At 40.3% G+C, this 22,371-nt stretch overlaps 1 protein-coding gene across 11 annotated transcripts in view; it reads right to left on the reverse strand.

Annotated features, from left to right (window-relative positions):
- The window catches only part of RFX3 (regulatory factor X3), a 214,897-nt gene that overhangs the window by 89,753 nt on the left and 102,773 nt on the right, over nt 1-22,371 (reverse strand). For 8 of the 11 annotated variants that reach the window (XM_077344913.1, XM_077344912.1, XM_077344914.1 and 5 more), the window contains 3 exons: nt 19,273-19,370; nt 11,070-11,328; nt 1,382-1,567 (listed from right to left, as the gene is read on the reverse strand). In XM_077344913.1, the coding sequence (XP_077201028.1) occupies nt 1,382-1,567; nt 11,070-11,328; nt 19,273-19,370 (543 nt within the window). Of the gene's footprint in view, nt 1-1,381; nt 1,568-2,934; nt 3,890-11,069; nt 11,329-19,272; nt 19,371-22,371 lie in introns of those variants that run through there. The other 3 variants (XM_077344919.1, XM_077344918.1, XM_077344921.1) reach the window with 2 other exon arrangements.

The raw sequence follows: 22,371 nt of genomic DNA on the forward strand, positions 1-22,371 counted from the left end.
CCTGTTATACCAACTGGCGGCTTAACCAATTGACCTGCACACTTAAAACACCCTGTATATGTTCCACCCTCAAGAACAGGAAATTCCTCTCTGCCCAATTTAAAATTACAGTGACTTCTCCATGAAGGAGAGAGGAACAAGTCTTCCCCTTGCTTGTTCCAATATGCCTTCACTATTGTGTTGTCTGTGCGAACAAGAACATGATTGCTCTGTAATCTGTCCTTGAAATGTATCAGAGCCAAATGAATGGCTCTGATCTCCAATAGATTTATTGACAGTGACCTCTCCTGGATTGCGCAAGTACCCTGTGCATGTAAACCTTCCAAGGTGGCTCCCCAACCCAGGAGACTGGTGTCTGTGAACAAGACCTTGTGCTGTTCCATAATGAAAAACTTTCCCTGTTTTACCAACTTCAACTACCGCATTAGACTGGTCCTGACAGAGTGAGGAATTCTGACCATTAACCTTGACTTGACCATTATTTGTTGCTGAAAAGGCCGGAGGGAGCAAAGATGAAACCTCCCCCACTGGAGAGTCTCTGTATTGGCCACCATCAACCCCATCAGCCTTGCTAAAGTCATGAGGGGCGTGTGTCTGCTCTTTAGTATGGAACCTACAAGTCCTCTAGTCTTGTTTATCTTTTTGCCTGTTATGAACGTTTTGCCCCTCAGTGTATCCAACTTCACACCCAGATGTTCCAAACACTGTTTGAGAACAAGGGAACTTTTCTCCAAATTTATAAGGAAACCAAACCTCTGGTAAGTGACAATGGTCTGTCTTGTAAGATCCATAGATTCCTGCTTGGAAGATGCCTGGATCACAACTTTGTCGACATGACTGATGAAACGTTACTATCATTAACTTCGAGAAAACACAAGGGGCAGTTGTAAGGTCAAAAGGTAGAGCCTGAAACTGGAAGTGAAACGTCCCTACACAAAAACGAAGATACTTTTGGTGCTTTGGAAAAATAGGCACATGGAGGTATGCCTCTTTTAAATCTAGTGACGTCAGAAACTCTTTTGGACTGAGCCCTTCTGCGATAGATCTTAACTTCTCCATCCTGAAGCACTTTAACCAAATAAACTGATTTACAAATTTTAAATTGAGGATGGGATGCCAATCACCATTTGTCTTTAGGACAAGAAACAAAACAGAACACACACCACTTCCCTGCTCTGCAACTGGCACCAGCTCTATCACCCTTATAGCTTGCAAATGGGCAATAGCCTGGAAAAAAGTATCTGAACTCATTGGCAAATTCAGAAAGAAACTGGGAGGAAGGGAATAAAATTTTGTACGCCTGTTGGACCACATCCACGGCCCAAATGTCGGACTGTGCACCTCTCTAAACTTGATGGAATAAGGAAAGGCGACCTCCTACCGGTATCTCCTTGCAGTCAGGCTCTGTTCTGATTGTTGTCTCTGTCATTCTTATCTTGTCTACTTGGCCCCTGTCTGCTGAACCTTGAATATCATCCTTTGAGAAAGGGCTGATGACTATGCCCCCAGGGTCCTCTCCAGTTGTCTTGAAATCTAGGCAGAGTATTCTGTTATCTGAAAGAAAATCCTTGAAATTTTCGGTCAGAACCTCACCTAACAAATCTGGGCATCATCTGCTTCTTATCACGTGTCTCTACGAAAATTTTATTTAGGGTATCCCCCAAAAAGCTATCTCCTTGAAAAGGATAGGAAATTACAATGGTCTTAGAGTGGTTATCTGCTGACCAAGCTCTTAACCACAATACTCTTCTAGAAGCTGAAATAGAGGACAAACCTCCTGCTGCAAAAATTATGGAATCCAAATTAGCATCAGCTAAGAAAGACACTGCCTTAAACAAATGGGAAACACCCTCTGTTGACTTCTTATTGGACTCCGGAACTAACATAGCCAACTTCCTTGCCCATACAATAGAAGACCTTGCAGTGATTGAAGCTGTAATAGAAGCCCGTACAGACATAGCCACTGCCTCATGGGCTTTTCTGAGGGCAACATCAGCCCTTCTGTCCATGTGGTCCCTTACAGAGCCTTCCCCATCCTGTGAGACCAAACTCTGTGACTGCAAAGCTGCCATGGGGACATCAACAAGAGATGTTTGTAAGAACTCCTCGGCATAATTAGATAGCTTATATAGTTTCCTAATCAAAACTGGAAACTGTTAATTTGCCATAGGATTTTGCCACTCAGTTTAATCTTTTTTTCAAACAAATCAGGCATATGAAATACTTTCTGTATTATGTCCACCTGTGGGAAAAACTCTTTACCTTTAACCCTTGGTTTGGAACCCTTTCCAGGAGGGGCCTCAGCAGCCTCAGCCTGTATAAGACCCAAGGCCACAATATATTTTTGCAGCAAATATTGGAAGTCTTCCTGATTAAATAATCTCTGAGTCTGCTCAGGAATTTGGACTTTCTCTAAAACTTCCTCATCTGTTAAAAATTCCCCTTATGAACCAGAAGACATGGGTGCACTGTAGCACTTTCTTCTGGCTGCTTTAGCAGGAATCGCATGTGTAACCTGTTCATACTGAACAGAAGAAGGAGAAAAATAATTTACTGGAGGCTTTATCATCATGGGAGGTAAAGATACAGGACATTTAAACTTTGTATTTGATGACAAAAGGAAGCCATTTCATTCCTCAACATGGTTTGCATAAAATTCAGCATTTCAACTGACATGCCTACAGGCAGTCTATCACTTACATTTTTGTGCATTCCATCTCCAATAGACATACTGGGTTGAGGGTGCCCCAAAGATCCAGAAATGGTTTGGGGATCACCAACAGATAAATTCAAAGCACTCCCATTAAATTGCCTACCATTTGAGGGATATTTCCCGCGGAGCCAGAATCAGCGCACATAAAATGACCGCCCATCATGAGAGAAATGTTACCCATGCCATTAGAATCAGCACAAACAAAATGGCCACTGGAGTACCCTTGCCGCTGTGGCTCCTTGCTGCTTGATTTAACGGCTGCACCATCCCCGCATTTTTTCTTGGCGCTTTTACCACAAGCCTTCTTTGGCTTTTGAGGTTTTTCCAGGGCTGCCACGATCAGTACGCCCTTTGGACGTTGCCGGGCCTGTGGCTCCACCAACTGCCGCTTGAACGACTGGGAGATCAGAATCACACAAACAGTCATCCTTAAGAAAACGGGACACCATAATGGTAATAATGGACTCAACACTATAACAGAACCTGAACTCTAAAACCTATCAAACTCTAAGACTAATTAACTGTATCTAAATCCTAATCTACTTATTCAATTTTAATTAATTTCCTTTCTGTTTAAAAAATACTCTGAAAAAGGCAAAAATGGGAGAAGTGAAAACCGGGATGAGAAATAGAAGAGTGTCTAAATACTATTATTAATCATATAAATGGGTAAAGAGCAAGCGCTCACGCAACTGTACTCCCTGAGAGGCAGGAGAAAAACTGATGTTGGTGGGCAGTTCCAGCAAGGAGACAGGAAGGGGAAGTAGTTAGAACTGTTCTAACCCAATTAGTTGTTTCAGTTCTTCAAATGTTGTTACTTTACTCTCCTCAACCCACCTATTCAAGGCTTTGTCTAGGTGACAACCTAGCTTGGCATAAATTTCCCCAAGCTTTTTAATTACTCTAAAAGCTTTGTTTGAATACTATCAACCATTCAGCACCATTCCTCATGAGAGCTCATCAACCCCTTCCCTCATCTCTCTTTCCTCATCTAGTCCCCCTTTTAATATGGCAGGTAGTATCTTTTCTATGCACCAACTGCACTTTGGGTGAAAAAATGTAACGGCCCAGAAGATATGATCCCAGCAAAAGCAAGCATTGGGACTCTTGTGGCGATTATCCCCTTTAGAGCTCTGAACCAACTGCCTCCTATTTTAAGAACCGAGTTGCCCCCTGCATGCCAAGCAAATGGTATGATGATATGTGATGATGCATGAGTGGAAATTATTTTATTCACAAACAAAAGCTAGTTTAAAACACATGCACACATATCACTATTCCACATGTTAAGAAAAAATACTCACAAAGAACACTCATCAGGAGGGTTTGGGGTTGAGAGGAGACCTGGAGTATCATAATAAAAATGTGTTTTCTGCTTTACAGAAAACATAAGATAAAAATAATTGAATGCTCTCAAAGCACAATTGTCTAGTGATTTAAAGAATATGTTTAGATGACTCAAAGAGTATGTTTGAATTATGCTAATGAAGCAAATGTATACATATTTGCTTACTTCCATTATTTCATATCTTTCTTTTTCCCCACTATTGTAATATTATTTTACTGACTCAAAAATATCTTTTGTATTTTTCCTGCTCTGGGAGTAATGTACTCCAGTGGGGGAACCAGCATTGCTTTCCGCCCACATCAGTATTATCCCCCCATGGTACTGCCATAATAATGGTATGAGCCCTGGAATAGAAGTCTGTCTTGTGTCAGACATGCTACAAACTTAAAAAAAAAATCATTTGCTTTCTGATAATCCCAGTGGTTTTCACAGAATTTTGCATTTATTTTGAATTACAGATTTCAATTACGTAGACCCAACCATTAGTGATATGTGAAAAACAAAGAAGAGATACAGCACACAATACTATACATCAGATTGCTTTAAAGAAGAGAGATAACAGCCAGAACCTGGTTTCAAACATTTCTTCAAAGTCTGCTCAAATATTCAGAAATCTAAAATTTTATGTACAGTAAAAACAACCAAATCATTTATAGAAAACCAAGTTGATAAATTGCTAGTTTTGAAACATCTGTGAAAACATTTGTGTTACTGCTAAGCAATCATACAAATTGTTCAATTTTCAATGTCCAAAAAGCTTTTAAAAATTAATTCGAACTCAACTCAAAAGAACACAGCAAAAAACCCTCCTGTTTTTCTTTAGTGATTGATTTACTTTTAATTAATCTTATGAGTAGGACAGACGCATCATTAGGAAAATCCCTTGTATGGTGGTAATAAAGCAACCAACAAGATGTATGCTCCAGAAACCTGCCAGTACACACAACTCCGAACCCATGAGCTGGAGCCATGAGAAACAAGATCTGCAACTTATTATTTAATCGATTTCCTAATATATCAGAAATGAAATCCTCATTGAGTTCTATGAGTCAATGCTTTTGACTCCATGAAAAAGAGCTGGATGACAAATTGGCAGAGGTGGGGTAATTAATTCACTGTAAAGATTAAGAACCCCATTACATTCCTATAATCTGTAAAAATAGCAGTAATGGGACTTTGCTCTGTAATGTATTCACCTACTGAACCTATGTACTTCTGTGCTCATTATTCAATAAATATACTCAAGCTTAACATACTAAAAGACTGTTATAAAAATCAATAAATATTTTCACGATGTATTATGTCAATTTTAAAGCATTACTATTTAGGCAAAATAACTTCTAATAATACAGTGGATCATAAAACTCAGTCAGTCAAAGGTTTATTGCATAGGCTCTTAAAATTTTACATTCCAAACAATTATATAAATGTACTAGCAGCTAAGCCTGCTTTAAAAATGGGCTAACAGGCAGATGTCTCCCCCCCACACATACACAGCCTGGCAGCAATTGCAGCACCAGGTAGTGGGGGGCCAGCTGTTCACTTCTGGGGTGTCGGTAAAGCAGGGATCAGCATGCCGATTGTGGCCCACCCAGCCCAAGTGTGGGCATGGGAATTCAGGAGGCAAGGGCAGCACCCCTCTCTCTGCTATGTCTCGTGGGTGACTGGGAGGCAGCGGCATGCACTCCCCCCACATGGCAGCTCAGACCACGCAGGAGTGGGAGGCAGCAGTTACCTGCCCTACCACCGACCTGCCCCAATGGGGAAGTGGGTGAGCAGTGAACTCTTAGCAGGTGAGAAGCGAAGGAGTTGGTGGGAGGGGCTGCATAAGCTGGGAGCAGTCGCTGCTTGGGGCATGGAACCAGTGGCAAGCCCTCAGGAGTTCTGGGAAGGGCTGAGCGGGAAGGGTGGAGACAATGGCGGGCGATGCCAGTGATGGTTAGGGAGCATGCAAGCTGTGGTATTGTTAGGGGGCAGCAGGGTGGGACAGAGCGCTCACTTGGGGCACTGCTACCTGCACCAGAAATTTGGAGTGCGAGTCAGAGGGCCAACACATTATTGGAAGGGAAAATCCTTCCCAAAGAGCCAATCAGAGAGCAGAGAAATGGGTAGCGGTATGCCAGTCCTCTGATTGGCCCTCAGGGGAGGGCCCTCCCTCCAGGGGCTAATCAGAGGATGGGCACATCATTGGAAGTATCCTGCACATTTTATTGTGATATAAATTTAAAATAAAATTATCTCACTACAGATAAAATATTGTTAAAAAGAGGAAAATGAGATGCAAGAGCACTTTACAGGCTGAGATTAATTAGTACAGGCTTTATCAACAATGTTTTTTTGACAGTTCTGGAAGGATTTTGCTGATTGCATGGGAATTATTAAAAATGTAATATACTTTATAATGTTTTTTTTAAATGATCAGATGTTATGACCTTATATGATCATGTTGACTACCCCCCCCCACCTTAATAGCCAATGATGGGCTATGGAACCAAGTCATTACTTTTAACTATATAATTCCATATTTGTACCTTTAATACTACTACTAATCAAAGTCATATAAGTTAGAAAAATAATAAATAATGGTTTCTGACCAGGCTGAACTGTGACCTCTCTTCTTGTAATGAAAAACAGAACTACACAAACATGCTTAAAATAAATTACGAATCAGATAATGGTGTTACATGAGTTAGAATGGTTATAGTACACATATATGTCTCACAAAAACAATATTCTTTCACAGTGATTTCTTCTGACTGTGCAAAAATATGTTCTTCCATTCCTCCCCTCCCCCAAACCTATATGAACATGGAAGGACTCTGCTACAACACAAACCAGTTTGAAAGACTTACAACACAAAACATTCTAATTATATCGTTATATGAGAGTCACAAGTGAAATGAGCAAGAGCTATCTGGGCTGCAACAAAATATCCCCAGAAAAATGTGCCGTTCCACTACTATATCAAATGAATTGAAAACTATGATAAAACAATGGCTGTTCTGTACTAATTACTAGTTATACTTCTTATGTTTTGTTTTAGTGCTAATAATGTTAAACTGCTCTACCAAGGGCAATGAAAAATTACAGAATCAGCCTAATTTTTTAATGTAGCATCTCTCAAAAACACAAGATATAAGGGGAGGAAGACTTCCAATAAATTTCAACTTAACAAATATTGGACTATATTCATGCAAATCTTGAAATAGCAAGCTCATATTTAAATAGCTGTTTCTGGCTTAATTTCTATTTGCGAATCTCATTAGTTTTGATGGATGGATTTTGTATTCAGATTTATTGTTTACTGTCATTAAATCAGGTATTCAAAAAACGCTGAGAATTTAATACTGAATTCTAATAATTTCCAGACTGACTAAAGAGAACAGGAGGATGTTGCTAATTTCCTGACATTCCTTGGCTTTACTGTGCTTCTTTAAAATAGCATCCTTCAATCAACAATAATTTGAAACACTGAAGTTCCCTGCTTAACACACACACACAAACACACGACAAATACTATATACAGTTAGAGATATCTCTCTAGCACCATTCAAGTATCATAAAGTGCAATCATAAGAGCCATAGCAAACAGCATTCTGGTATTGTAAAAAGAATGATCTTTTAGATAATAGCAAATTATTCAAATATTTAATCTAATAATGTATTGAAGGTTCATCGGTTCCTATGACTGCCAACTGCTGTTCACAACAATATAACTCTATACCCCTTTCCATTCTATAACTATTAGATGTTGTGATTTTCAAATGTTCAGCCTGTGATAGATGATGAGATTACCTCCCCACAAGATAATATTTATTGATGGCATGATGTAATTGGAGAAGAACTTGACAGGCTGTTTCCCTACAAAATATATATCAGGGTAATATATGTTTCCATGTGGTATTCCTGCAGGAGAAACACTAAGAAATAATGTACCAGTTTCTTGTATTATTCAATATAGTAGTTTATATCTGGTTTTGTTGATACCAAAAATAATGACAATTCATGTTATGAAACTATATCTAAAACCTGAAATTACTAGTCACTCTTTTTTTCTTCTGCTATTTTAACAAGAATTAGTCATAATATTAAAAAGTATACAAGCTTCTGAAAAGTTTCTACCTCCTGAAATCTCTGCAATTAAAAAAAAATTAAACTCACAAAATCCAGATTGTATGTGATACAATTATAGTTTTGGCATGTACAGCATTATCAGTTGATAAATATACTCTAATCCCTATAGATTTAAAATGTTTTTAAGAGAAAGAGAGGTCTATTTTTTTTAGTTAGTATACCTCCCACAACTATAAAGAACAAATTAAATGTACCCAGAATGTACCTTTAAGCTTAATAACACATAAACCACTTAGAATAATCACAAGGCTGATGATGAAGAACAAGAAGAGTTGGTTCTTATATGCCACTTTTCTCTACCAGCAGGAGTCTCAAAGCGGCTTACAATCACCTTCTCTTTCCTCTCCCCACAACAGGCACTTTGTGAGGTAGGTAAGGCTGAGAGCCTTGATATTATTGCTTGACCTGAGCAGCTTTATCAGTGCTGTGGCAAGCCCAAGGCACGTGGAGGAGCGGGGAATCAAACCTGGCTTGCCAGATTAGAAGTCAATGTTCCTAACCACTACACCACGCTGATGGGGTGGGAGGTAAGTAATGATCCATCTTAAAATACTGAAGTTTAGCAATCTTCTTTCATAAAACAACTCTGTTTGAAACAGCTCTGGTTGAGCAACGGCCTGTAATCTGGTGAGCCGGGTTAGATTCCCTGATCCGCCACATGCAGGCAGCTGGGTGACCTTGAGCTAGTCACAGTGCTGTTAGAGCTGCTCTCATACAGCAGAGCTTTCTCAGCCTCACTTATCATATAGGAAGTCTGTTGTGGGAATAGGAAGGGAAGGGATTAGTAAGTCACTTTGAGACTCCTTCAGGTAGTGAAAAGCAGGGTATAAAAATCAATTCCTCTTCAAATAGATCTTCAAAATATTTTCTATGCCAGGAACAAGTATCTATGTCAGTCTTTTTCAACCTTTTGACTATGGAGAAGCCCCTGAAATAAATTGTCAGGCTTTGAGTAGAACAGGAAGTGATGTCAGTTGGCCATGTCTCCCTGCCATGCCCCCCAGAAGTGACATGCCACCGTAATGTCACTATCTGTACCCTTCACCCTCCTTTCACCCCTTCTCCCTGCCTTTACAACTACTATGGTGGCTCCACCTCATATAGGCTGGAAAGAAGGGCAAGAGCTGAGAAGACTGTCCAGACCCCCATCACCACACCACAACTAATTCCTCCCTTTTGATTTTTACACCCATGGCCTACCCACCGAGCCCTCTGGTTAGAGGCAGCCAAGACCTTAGCTTGTGGCCAAGTCTATTAAGATAGGAAGGGAAAAGCCATGGACCTCCTCTAGAGCTCCCATAGACCCCCTGGTTGAGAAACCTTGATCTGTGTGTATACATAGAAGCCCTTATGAAAATGCATAATATTATATTCAATTTCCTCTTTCAACTACATCTTTTATTTCCTAAGAAAATGCCATTCCAGAAGATTCAATCCCTGAAAAGCCACTCCTGAAACATTGCCACTTGAAGTTGCACTATACTGAATCAGACAAATGATTAATCAAAGTCAATATAGTTTATTCAGACTGGCAATGGATATCCAGTGTCTTAGGCAGAGGTCTTTCACATCATCTACTACCTGATCCTTTGAACTTGAAATGCTGAAGATTAAACCTTGGACATTTTGCATGCCAAGCAGATGTTCTACCACTGAGCCACGGTTCCTCCCCAGCATTTTTAGCAGAAATCCAGATTTTCATGTGAAAATTCCACACATCTTCTGCATCCTGATTCATTTTTATTATATTTATACTAATATTTTACCCTTATGAGGACTCCCAGTGATTTCCTACACACCCACACTCCAAACTTCATTGTACTTATTTCTTACATTAATGCCATACAATTAGTTAAGACTTTTAAATCTTTCTCTACTTCTTTGAGCAAATGTTACTAACATAGGTTTCCCCAATCTGTTCTTTCTTTTTAAAACCACAATATAATAGAGTCTTAACTTGGACAATTTATATTGAGACTGTTTAGCAATGATGAAACTGAAAACCAAGGAAATTCCAAATTCTCACAAGCTGGCTTCCTCTGTTCCAATGTCTGATTGTTATTTAGACAGTTTTAATCAAGTTCCTAATCTCTGTGACATACTCCTTTCCCCATTTGCTTAAAATATAAGTTTTACACACACTAAAACTGCAACAAGGTTTTATCATCTGTGGAATAAGTAGTGGCTTTTTCTGATGCAGAAATATACCAGACATAAAATTCAGATATGAAAGGAATCTAGGTACAGAAGTTGCAATAATGGAATTCCATCTACTTTTCACTCTTATCTATTTTTAGGAAACATAGATTTTTTAGAAATAATTTGAGAAGAACCATCTCCAAAGTTGATTCAAGTAGACTGCCATGTTGGTCTGAAGTAGCACAACAAAATTTGAGTCCAATGGGACCTTTAAGACCACCAAAGATGTATTCAGGGTGTGAGCTTTCATGTGCAGGCACACATGTCTAAAGAAGTCTTTTCAGGAAGTCTGAAGGAAGTCTGAAGAGACTTCTTTAGACAAGTGTGCCTGCACATGAAAGCTCACGCCCTGAATACATCTTTGGTGGTCTTAAAGGTGTAATCTCCAAGGCTGTCTATTCTTGTACACTTGAGTAACGCTGATGAAGATAGTGTGACTATTCATGCATTTTGAACAGCTAGTAGAAATTATGTGGGGGGGGGGGAACATACTGAGCTGTGTAGCTTATAATATTTAAATGCTCTTGTGCAACTTGCACTGAAATAGAGGCTGTGCAGAGACTGCAGTTCTTTAGGCAACCCATGATTTCTGTCACTGAAAACAAGCATGATGGAAAAGCATAACAAGAACCAAGCATCTAGGTATAAAAGCATATGACAATCTAAACTACTTACTGTAGCTGGGGAGGCTCGTGTTGTATGAGTCACTGAATGGCCTGAATTTTCCATTGAATTGCCAATCAGGTAGGTACCTCCAGTGCTGCTGATAAGTTGTCCTCCAGTGACACCCATCTGAATGCCTCCAGTTCCCACCATACTATGAGAAGAGACCACTGTTGTCACCTGTGCAGAACTTCCTTGGGTATCAAAGTAATTCCCCCCAGTGTTTTGGCTGTACATCTGAGTTTCTGTGTAAGGATACGTAGTTGTTCGTCTTAAGGAAAAGAAAAGGAAAACAGTTGATTATAGGTAAAGTGAGTCAATTATTCCTTTGTGGAGCTGAGGGTACATCTGCTACAAACAAATATGGGGTATAAGGTATTTTTATCTTATCATATATAATCATTTCTTTTCCTTCATAAGCTCTTACAAACACAATAGAGGGGTATTATTCTCAGAGTGCAATCCTAAGTAAACTTACTTTGGTGTAAGGCCATTGATTTTAATAGTCTCAAATTGGAGCAACCCTGCAAGGAGGACTGCACAAAGAATGAACACGACGCAATCTGTTAAGTAATCTTCCAGCATTCTAAAATAGAATAGGAATATATTCCTTGCAAAAGAAAATATAGTATATATATAACCCTTGCTATAATAGGAAAGGTAGGTAAATTTGGAATGGGATTCTTATTGTGGCACTAAAAGTATATTGGACACATTTGCCATTACATATTCAAATGTGTATATGCAGAACAAAGAGAACAGTAACATCTATTACTCACTGTGGAGGTTCCTTCTATCTGGAACTTAAGGCATCATTTTAAATATTGAATTCTACCTTTCACAAACCATTGGAGGCAGAAAGACATCTCCAATAATTCATCTACCAAGGCAGAATACCCATTCTCAGTTCATTAATTTCTACACCCAAATATGAAAGAAAAGAATACTAAACATACAACAATAAAATAACAAATGTGCAGATGACAAACATTGCAACAGAACATGTTAATTAACAGTTAAAACTCCAGAAACAAACATGCACACACAGGGAAAATTAGCAATTACTTTTAACTCCAAAAGGGTGAAATATGTCCCCACCCTCAACATGAGGTGGGACATAGTGATACTCTCCAAGTTTCAGGTAGGAGGGACTTTCACACTGAGTAACCAATGTTCTGTTCTCATCTGGAACTGAGGACATAATTTTGAGTATCAGGGTGTTCTCCAGTTGTGGCAACTTAGGAGACAGAAACAACTGTCAACTAGAGAATAAGAGCAGAATTAACCAACTTGCTAGAGTGCCTGCCACCAAAGCATTGCATTTGCCAAGGTAATGGTAACCAGTTTGTAATACCTAGTGAATATAGATATGGAAGCCTATACTGCCATCCAATAGGTATCTTCTAGTGGTGCACTGGTGTCAGAGGCTGCTGCACTCCTCCAATAATGAATGGTTATTTATTTATTTATTTATTTATTTATTTATTTATTTATTTATTTATTTATTTATATTTATATACCGCCCTCCCCGAAGGCTCAGGGCGGTTTACATTAAAACTAGTCAACGATACATGAAACAGTCTTCATTAAAACATACAGTAATTAATAACATGCCTTATGCCTTCTAGAGGCCACATCCCTTGAGAGGAATATCATATTTATTTGAGATGTTACACACATGCAAAAAAAAAAAGAAGAAGAAGAAGCCACTGGACATAAGTGTAACGCTATATGTCAAAGTTAAGATGACTCTAGACTTGATTAAATACTATAACTTTAACAATACACTCCTGAAGACAGTTGCTGAGGAAGGCCTTGGAAATTTTCACTAACACAATAGGAGAAAATAATACTGTCTTATGAAAGTGACAGATTCTTCTGAGAGATATAAGGTCTGCATAAATCCAGGTTGCACAAATAAAATGGATGGAGGCTGTATGAAGGTAGGCTTATTTTTGTGAAAAAAATGAACTGACATTTGGGACCACTATGTGATCATGAAACATCAAGAAAACAAAGATCATGGCATCCGGCCCTCTCAATTCCTGGCAAATAGATGGGGAAGAAATGGAGATAGTGACAGATTTTATTTTCCTGGGCTCCAAGATCACTGCAGATGGGGACTGCAGCAAAGAAATTAAAAGACGCTTGCTCCTGGGGAGGAAAGCTATGGCAAATCTAGACAGCATCCTAAAAAGCAGAGACATCACGCTGCCAACAAAAGTGCGTTTAGTCAAGGCTATGGTATTCCCAGTTGCAATGTATGGCTGCGAAAGTTGGACCATAAGGAAGGCCGAGCGTCAAAGAATTGTGGCTTTTGAACTCTGGTGCTGGAGAAGACTCTTGCGAGTCCCTTGGACTGCAAGGCGAACAAACCGGTCAGTCCTAGAGGAGATCAACCCTGACTGCTCTTTAGAAGGCCAGATCCTGAAGATGAAACTCAAATACTTTGGCCACCTCATGAGAAGGAAGGACTCCCTGGAGAAGAGCCTAATGCTGGGAGCGATCGAGGGCAAAAGAAGAAGGGGACGACAGAGAATGAGGTGGCTGGATGGAGTCACTGAAGCAGTAGGTGCAAACTTAAATAGACTCCGGGGAATGATAGAGGACAGGAAGGCCTGGAGGATCATTGTCCATGGGGTCGCGATGGGTCGGACACGACTTCGCACATAACAACAACAACAATGTGATCATGACTTTACCCTCATTGAGCATGCACAACATAAGAACAACAGATAATTCACTGAGTTTTGATACCCTACATGCTCAAATGATCACACCCACAAATATAACTTTGAGTTTGAGATGCTTTGAGGAGGCTTCCTGTAGAGGCTCAACTGGGTGGACTCATGAGGGCTTGTAAACAGCCAAATGGAAAATGAAGCTTTATTACAATACAGAAGAAAGCACTTCATGTGCAGGTATTTAAATACTGGAATCCCATCTCTGCGGCCAAGAACAGCGGCTAATGCTGATGCCTGTGCACAGAATATTTGGATGAAGAATTTGAGCTAGCCCTGAAGAAAGAGCTGAAGGAAAAGGAACCTATGACTTTTCTTTTTCCACTTTGACAAAAGAAAACTGCCTAAGTGGAGTCTATGTCCTGGAGGTGGAAAACTTTCTTGAAGCTAATATCTCTTTGGCAAATTCCTCTGAAAACCTCGCTGGAATAGGATTTGCCGCCCAATTGCCAGATCATGAGATGTAACCATTCTGGTTCTGGATGGAGGAGAGGTCCACATGTCTGCATTATATGTGAAATAGAAACAGTTCACAAAAAGCCAGCTCCACCAGCATTGAGAAACCGGTGTGAGACCATGAGGAGAACAGATCAATTTGCCCTCTCCTATCTGAGCATCTTAGAGATGATGAGGATAGGGGAAAGGTAATTGTTAATTTACTGCATTCTGCAGGGGGTTGGACTAGTTGACCCTGGATGTCCCTTCCAACTCTATGCTTTTATATAATATATCCTCTGGCCAATGGGTTATCAGAGCCTGGAATGGTAGGGGTGTACACTGAACAACACTGAACTGTGCTCTGGTACATGGAACAGTTTCTGTTGATATAATAATGGGTCATTGGGCAAGAAACACCAGGCCTGTTGGAGCATGTGGCTGATGTTACCTTCTAGATCCTGTCTGATGATAGGAAGAATTTTCTCCTGACTGTATTGATCCACACTACTATTTGAAATGAAAATAGATTTCTCTTTTCTGTTTTTATTAGGAATCTATAATCCTGCAGTGAGGGAAATCTGATAAACTGGCTGCCAAATAACAGTGAATATGAACTCCCTTGTGTTGCAAACTGAGCACTAGAGTCACAATTAGCTTTAAGAACACACATGAGCCATTAGACAGACCAAAAGGCATAGTTGAAGTTGAACTGAAGCTGTCGGTCATCGAACACCAAGTAGTGAAACTGCCTGCTTGCACTGTAGCCTGACAGTTATAGTGTAATCTTTGTTCTACTTTCTTATCTGTGGAGAACTCCAACTGGTGCATCAATTAATGGGAATGAATACAAACTTCTAATGTTCCTCAAGAGGAACCTAGAAGAAACTGCAAAGGCCCTCCCTTATTTAAACAAAATACTAAAAACCTAGCACACTTGCAAGGCACAAATTTTAAATGACAAAATATCTTTAATGCCTTACTTACCTCCTCTTTATAAGATTTCTCAGTAGGGATCTTTAAAAGGTAAAGGTATCCCCTGTGCAAGCACCGAGTCATGTCTGACCCCTGGGCTGATGCCCTCCAGCGTTTTCCAATTAATCGATTGCCTTAAACCAGTAGTCCCCAACCTTTTTATCACTGGGGACCACTCAATGCCTTTTACTGAGGCCCGGGGGGGGGGGGTAGTTTACTCCTCTACTCTCAACCACTGCCCTACCGCTCTCTGATCGCTATGGTAATGTTTAAACATCCCTTCAAAATAAGATACAGACACGCCACAACAATGAACATAAGGAACATTTTTTTTCATGGAAATTTTAACTCGTGACAATGACAAATCAATGGGAACCCTGAGCTTGTTTCTCTGCAACGAGATAGTCCCATCTGGGAGTGATGGGAGACAATGACACCCGAAGTGTGTTGTAAAGGGCCGGGGGGGGGGTGAAGTAAAGGGTGAAGTAAAAGAACACATAGAGGAAGAGGTTTTTTTTTAATTAGGAAGAGAAGAGACTAATGAAACACAACACAAATAATTCAAATACAAATGGAGAAAGTTATAAAGTAGGGATAAAAACAAAATGCACCTATTTTACTTCCCTGCTCTCAAAACAGAGGCAAGAAAAGAATGGTGAGAATAAGGGTTCTACCTTGTGGGGAACATATAATGGAAGCAACTTCCTGTCTCCAACAAATCAGGGAAGCCAAAAAATGATATTCAAAATTATGCCTTCTGTTCCAGAGGATAAAAAAGTACTCTCAAGATTCTACTATCCCAATGAAATCATATGGGAGGGGGGCAGAACAGCAGTACACAACCTTGTAAAAAACTACCCCCCCCTCTTGCTCAGGATCTTCCATAAAAAAATTCTGACCTGAGCTTTCAAGGACTAATGCTGATTTTATTAGATGCCCCACATAAGGTGTGCTGTAGTCCATCAAAGCTTATGTCACAATAATAATTATAAACAATTATACCATTCTAACTCACTCCAAATTTGTTTGTCATTAAGGTGCTACAAAACTTTTCTGAAATTGACTTAACACTGTTATTCCCATGAAAATCATCTTACTGACCATTCTTCTTGAAGCAAATAAAAGCTAGGAATAGTAATTCCAACTAAACAATATGGCAATTAAAGGGTAAATCATCTATATTTTCTGAAGTTTCAAGGGTAGCAGGCACATGGCACACACCCACACATTTATTCCCAGCCGACTCTATAAGATTCTATGTAAATGTCAAGACAATGATCCATTGCCTTTTATAAATTAGTACTCCTGCCATCTCATCTTGCCTGAGCATGTACCTGAGCTGAATGCGACCCTGAATCTTCTTTCATCTACTCATTCAGTAGGATGCATTTACCTGCACGCACAACTGATCTTTCTGTTCATAAGTTACTTTTCCATTTTAGAACTATACTATTGAAAGATTTTATTCCAGAAATAAAAAGCTTTTCCGTGCATTTTTTTTCTCTGTTCACCTTTATTTCCTCACAGGCTGTCTAATTGCTACCAAAATGTGAAGCCAGAGAAGAACCTTGATTCAAATAGCTATTATTGAGATTTTTGTTTTTAACTATTCAAACAAATCACGTGAAACAAAACTTTACAATATGTATTATGTATATTTCTTTTTATATGCATTATCTTCTAAAATAAAGTACAACATGCTTAAAGCTAACATTATAGCAAAAATACAAATGTTCTTTCTTTAAAATGAAGAAAAATGCTTATAATTAAGATCTATCAAAGTAAATTAAATTTTGTCCACTTCTGAAAGCTTTTCCAGTTTTAAATATAAATTTGTCCTGCACCGCAAAGCCACTAAAACTGTGGTTCAGATTTAGCTCCAAAGTATGACAGGTTTTTCTACTACCAGCTCTGAAAAGGAAATCTCCCCGGTGTGTTTGGAGTTGTGGTCATTTTTTACCATCAGAGGCTTAGATTGAAACCATCAAGTCAGATAAAAATGTACCCTTCTGTGCTCAGAATATGTCCTCTACACATAGAAAGAGACATTATGTAGTGGGAAGGGCACCTTTAGATCCAGCGAATTATTTGTGGCTGTTACGCCCCCCCAAATTGGAAGAAAATTATCCCAAACAGAAAAGGTACAGGAAAGTGAAAAAAAATGCCAAAAAAAAGGAAAGGAAAAGAAAAAGGGAAAAAAGTAACATGTGACACTGACCTTGTGCTGTGCTTTCCCCTCCCACATAAGAATCATCCAATGTGGTGAAACAGGGGCTCACAGTGTAATGACATCTAAACACAGTGTAAGTATACAACATGTTATGGAAGAGGAGAGAGATGACTTGACATATGACTTCCATTTTTGGCAACAGGCCTACATTTTTCATAACATCTTGTACCTTCCTTAGAAAACAGCAGAGTTAAGGAATGAACAACAGCAGCCAGAAGAATGTCAGGAGAAACAACAATGATATGATATATGCAATGACTACATGTAATTCTGGTCTTAGCTCCAAGCTACAAACTGAAGCAATAATCTGACATCTCCATTCAAAATGGTTGTAATTACAGCTATACAAAGTCTACATTTCTTTCTTTCTATGAGCTTTGGAGATTACATAAGTGAGCGCCAAATCATGAATAAGTATTTTGAGTGTCTCAGCTAGGATCTCACAGCTCAACCTTCTTATAGATTTGTGCTATAGAAGTTGACTAGAATACACCTGCTGCCTGTTACCAAATTCTCATAGCTACAATAGCAGTTGAAATTTTTTGCCTTAAGGGGAACACAGCTAAGATCTATTACATTAATGTAATTCCCCTTACGGTTCTCTGGATTCAAGTCCACATCATCAGAATAGTTAAGCTTACATTTTACATGACATTGCTTCATTTATGCTAGCTGTTATACACAAATATTCTCTACTTAAAAGGAAAAAAATGCCCAAGAACCAGCAACATTATAAAATCATGGTCTTCTCCCAGAGAAGGTGAATAGTAAACACCTGCCATCTCCTCAAGATCCAAGCCAAATACAAAATGTCCATAGCTACTATCAGAAGTCAATAGTAACAGAGATTCACAGGAGAAAAGAAAGGAAATTAAGGAGATTATATGCAGGAAAAAGCATGCAGTCCTCATGTAAACCATTCAGTATAACAACATCATGCACATGTTTTTATCTGCATGCACATGCATTCATGTACACATGGCTGAATATCACAGGCAACATGCTGATAGAATTCTTTTTCCTACAAAGAAGTGTTTTTCCCCATGTAGAAACAATGTTGAAAGCTATGAAATAGACCTGAGAAACAAGGTAACAGCACAACCCTGGGGCTATACAATAAGCAGAATAACATATGTATTAGTTTAACAGAATGGAGTTCAGAAACCAGGAGCCATAAAAAACAATCACTCCTGTCCAAAAAAATGGAAAGATTGTGTTGGATGTGGGGCAGTTTAAACTTTCAGAACAAAAAGTCGCAGCACATTTGCATGCACAACGACTCCCAACTGGGAGCATCTCCACTGGATAGTAAAACTCCATCAAGTCCATATCATGACATGTTTCAGGGAATTAAAGGACGAGGAAGCATCAGAATACACAGAATAACATTTATTACAGAAGACTAGTGAGAAAGGGGTGAACAAAATAAGCTTCAACATGTATCTATATATCATATACGAGATCTCACGAACAATAAACAAATCCTGCTCTCTCAAGCGATATGCAATACAAACTTAAGAACTTTAGAAACCTTTCAGTTGAGATTATAGTAACAAAAGAGAAAGATCAAGAAACAGTCCAGAACCTACATACAATTAAGGCTCCTTCGCAGTTAATAATTTAAGAGCACAAAAACTAAAATTAAAATCTCAAAATTATGACAGCCCAGATAGAAAATAATATTTCAAATAAATCAATTTAATACCTATATTTCTTAAGAATTATTTCAAATGTTAAAGCATATAAGTTTAATAACCTTGTAAAATATTTCTTAAAGAACTATGTGTAACCATACATATTATTGTAAAATAAATGTCAATGAAAACTAACTTACATAGCTCCATTTGTGTAGACTGTGTCACTTCCCTCCACATACTGCACCTGGGCTGGATATACATGCTGTACCTGTTGTACAGTTTGTACTTGCTGAACCTGTAAATATATAAGAATGAGACACTGTGAGACATGTTTCCTACTTAGCCATTCATGTATCTAATATTAAAATAGGTTTAATCATGGATTGTGAGGCCTACAGGATTTGAGAGATCAATCTCAAAAAAGCAACAAAAGGCTAATTCATGCACCTTCTATCAATGATCCATAAAACATTCACTCCAGATAAAACTTGCATATTACCTAAGCACAAAGCTTTTAAATAGAACTGGTTTATACATTCAACTGCTTTTCATCACATATTTGTCAACGAGCTGAAGTTACAAAGTCACTTTACTAAAGAGTAAAGTGTTTAAAAAACACGGTTATCTTTGAATGAACATACTTTGAATTATGCTTTTTAATTAGATTTGTAGAAAGAAAATAATCATGTAAGAATGCTTTTCTTTTTATACATTTAATTTTTAAAAAACGAACATTAATTGGTATTCTTGCAAAAACTTTTATATGAAGTACAACCCTAAAGATCATCATTAGTCCTGTCTGTTCTTATATAGACATCTAACAGCGATTCAGCCTTTTAAGACAAAGGAATCTGATGAACTTTGAAGAGATAAAATAGCAATTTTGGTGTCACTGTTTTGTATTTTCACTAAAGGGATGCGTCTAATAAAGAGTGAAAGCCTCAGTCTATACCATGCCAAATCATACTCTGTATTAGTCATAATAACTAGGGGTAAAGCCCATTGTATTTTTAAATTTTCTAGCATGGGCGCTGGTGGGGCGGGGGGGCTCACAGGGCTCCTTGCGGGGGCCCCCGACGCAGCATCCCTGCCACCCACTCTCCTCAACCCCCTCCCTCCGATGTCCTGACTTCGGCGCAGTGAGAGGAGCAGGCCTGGCGCATCTCTGACGCGCGGGCCTGCTGTTTTGGCATGGCAAAGCCTTTCTGCCCCTCCCCCTCCCCTGGCTTCAGCACAGCGAAAGGAGCAGGCCTGACACGTCAGCCAAATCTTCTCACCGGGCCGATGCCTTCTCCCCCCCCCCAAGGTCCTGGCTTTGGCGCGGCGAAAAGAGAAGGGCTGCCACATCTCTGACGTGGCGGGCATGCTCTTCTGGCCACATCGAAGCCTTCCCGCCACCCCCGTCCCTGTCCAAGGTCCCTGGCTCACAGCCGGGAAAGAGCAGAGCTGCTGAGTCTTCGATGTGGCGGCCCTGCTCCTTTCCCGGGAGTGAAGCCTCTTCCCCCAGCTCCCTTACCTCAGAGTCCAGGACAGGCCAAGTGGCCAATGGGAAGCTTGGTCCCGGAGTGACACTCGGAGGGGCCAATCGGGAGCTGCAAAGGCTTGTCCCACTCCTTTCTCCTCCCACCTAGCCCTTACTGATATATTTTTACCACTCCGCAGGAGCGGTTTACAGATATGTGACCAAAAGCATGGTAGCTAGAACAATACATGGGTGGGGGGAGGTGAGGATAAGGAGCTGACTGATTCCCAAGCCAGCATAAATGGGAGACACAAAGCTATAAGGGAGACTTACACTGTTGGCAACCACAGGTGGTGTAGTGCCGCAGTGTCACAGTGGTGCTGGCAGCTCAATCATTCCAACCCTCGCACCAGTCAAAATATGGGTTTTCCAGGGGGTTCCACAGAAGTCAGTCAGCTCCCTAAGCAGTTTCAGCCAGGGAACACAGCCCCAGAACAGACACAAATTTGCACTGTCAAAAATAGCACTGCATCCCACAGAAACTCCTGGTCACCCATCTGCAGACATGAATGGGTCACCTTTGTGTCAAAGCTGGGTGCAGAGAGCCTCAACATGATGAGGATTTCCTTCCCTTGCATATGTGGCAAGTCTCATGGTGGTGACTCAAGAACTTTTTTTGAGACACAAGGTGATGAAAACATGTCAGAGAAGCTGTGGATGACTCAGACTCCAGGGCCACTCTGCCCCCCTAATGCTGGATGTATCCATTAAGACAGCGAGACTGCCAGAAGCTGTCCTGGAGGAACACTGGCAGATTATCGCACAAATTCTGTCATTGCCCAGTGGTGCTGAATCTGCAGGGAGAACCACTTCCATGGCAACCAATCACAGATCCCTCCATGTGCTTAGTCTCCAGGTGTTAATTCAGCATTTGCCACTGCATCCCGGCAGGCTGATCCCTCTCCCTTAGTCAGGGAAAGGCCCAAAAGCTGTGGTCATTTCTTTCAGGGTGTCAGTGCTGCCAAACGTGTCACCACACACCCTCAGTAGATGGTCCCTGAGGTCCTGGTGTGCACAAACCTGTGGTGACAGTATGGGTTCCCCCCTCCAGCCGAAGGGCCCTCAATCTTGGTCATCAGAGGAGGTGGTGAGAGGTGCTAGTGTAAGGCCATGTTGTAGAGCATTCTGCACATTGTAGAAAACCTTACCACCACCAGGGGCTGCATTGCATGACATCCCACTGTGTGGTGGAAACAGTGGAATCACAAACTGAGCTGCCTAAATGCCCACTGGATAGCCATGCGTGTTTGGCAGCACACAGTTTGTAGGTTGCATGGTCTGGGGGGGGGGGGCATCTTTAGGATATGATCTCATCAGACATAGCATCAGGAGATATCGAGTCACCTGGGGGAAAAGCCAGGGGAGTTGTAAGAGAGCCAGATTCAAGGCAGACATATTCACCCAGGAGCCAGCCTTCTGGCCTGGTGGCCAGGAGCCGGTTCAGGCAAAGATCCATGCATCTTGCAAACTGCTTAGTAACTTGACCACAATGTCTGTGAAAATGCCCTAGTAACTGCAGGAGACCTGGACACTGTAGGCTGTAGAAGTGGTGGCAGTTATGGTAGAACTGGGGTTCCTCCCAGGGGTTATCAGAATGATGTGTGTGCACAGTATACTGCCTCAACCACAAAGGAAAACTGGATGGCACAAACCCTGCACAGGAACATTCTAGGCTCCCCATCTCCCAATGCCATAAACAGCAGAATGCTAAACTGTGGTTTTCCTAGTTGGTTTGGAAGATTAACAATGCAATCCTGAGCACTATTCTCACAAT

Source organism: Paroedura picta, chromosome 7 (assembly GCF_049243985.1).
Source record: "Paroedura picta isolate Pp20150507F chromosome 7, Ppicta_v3.0, whole genome shotgun sequence".
Lineage (NCBI taxonomy): Eukaryota > Metazoa > Chordata > Lepidosauria > Squamata > Gekkonidae > Paroedura > Paroedura picta.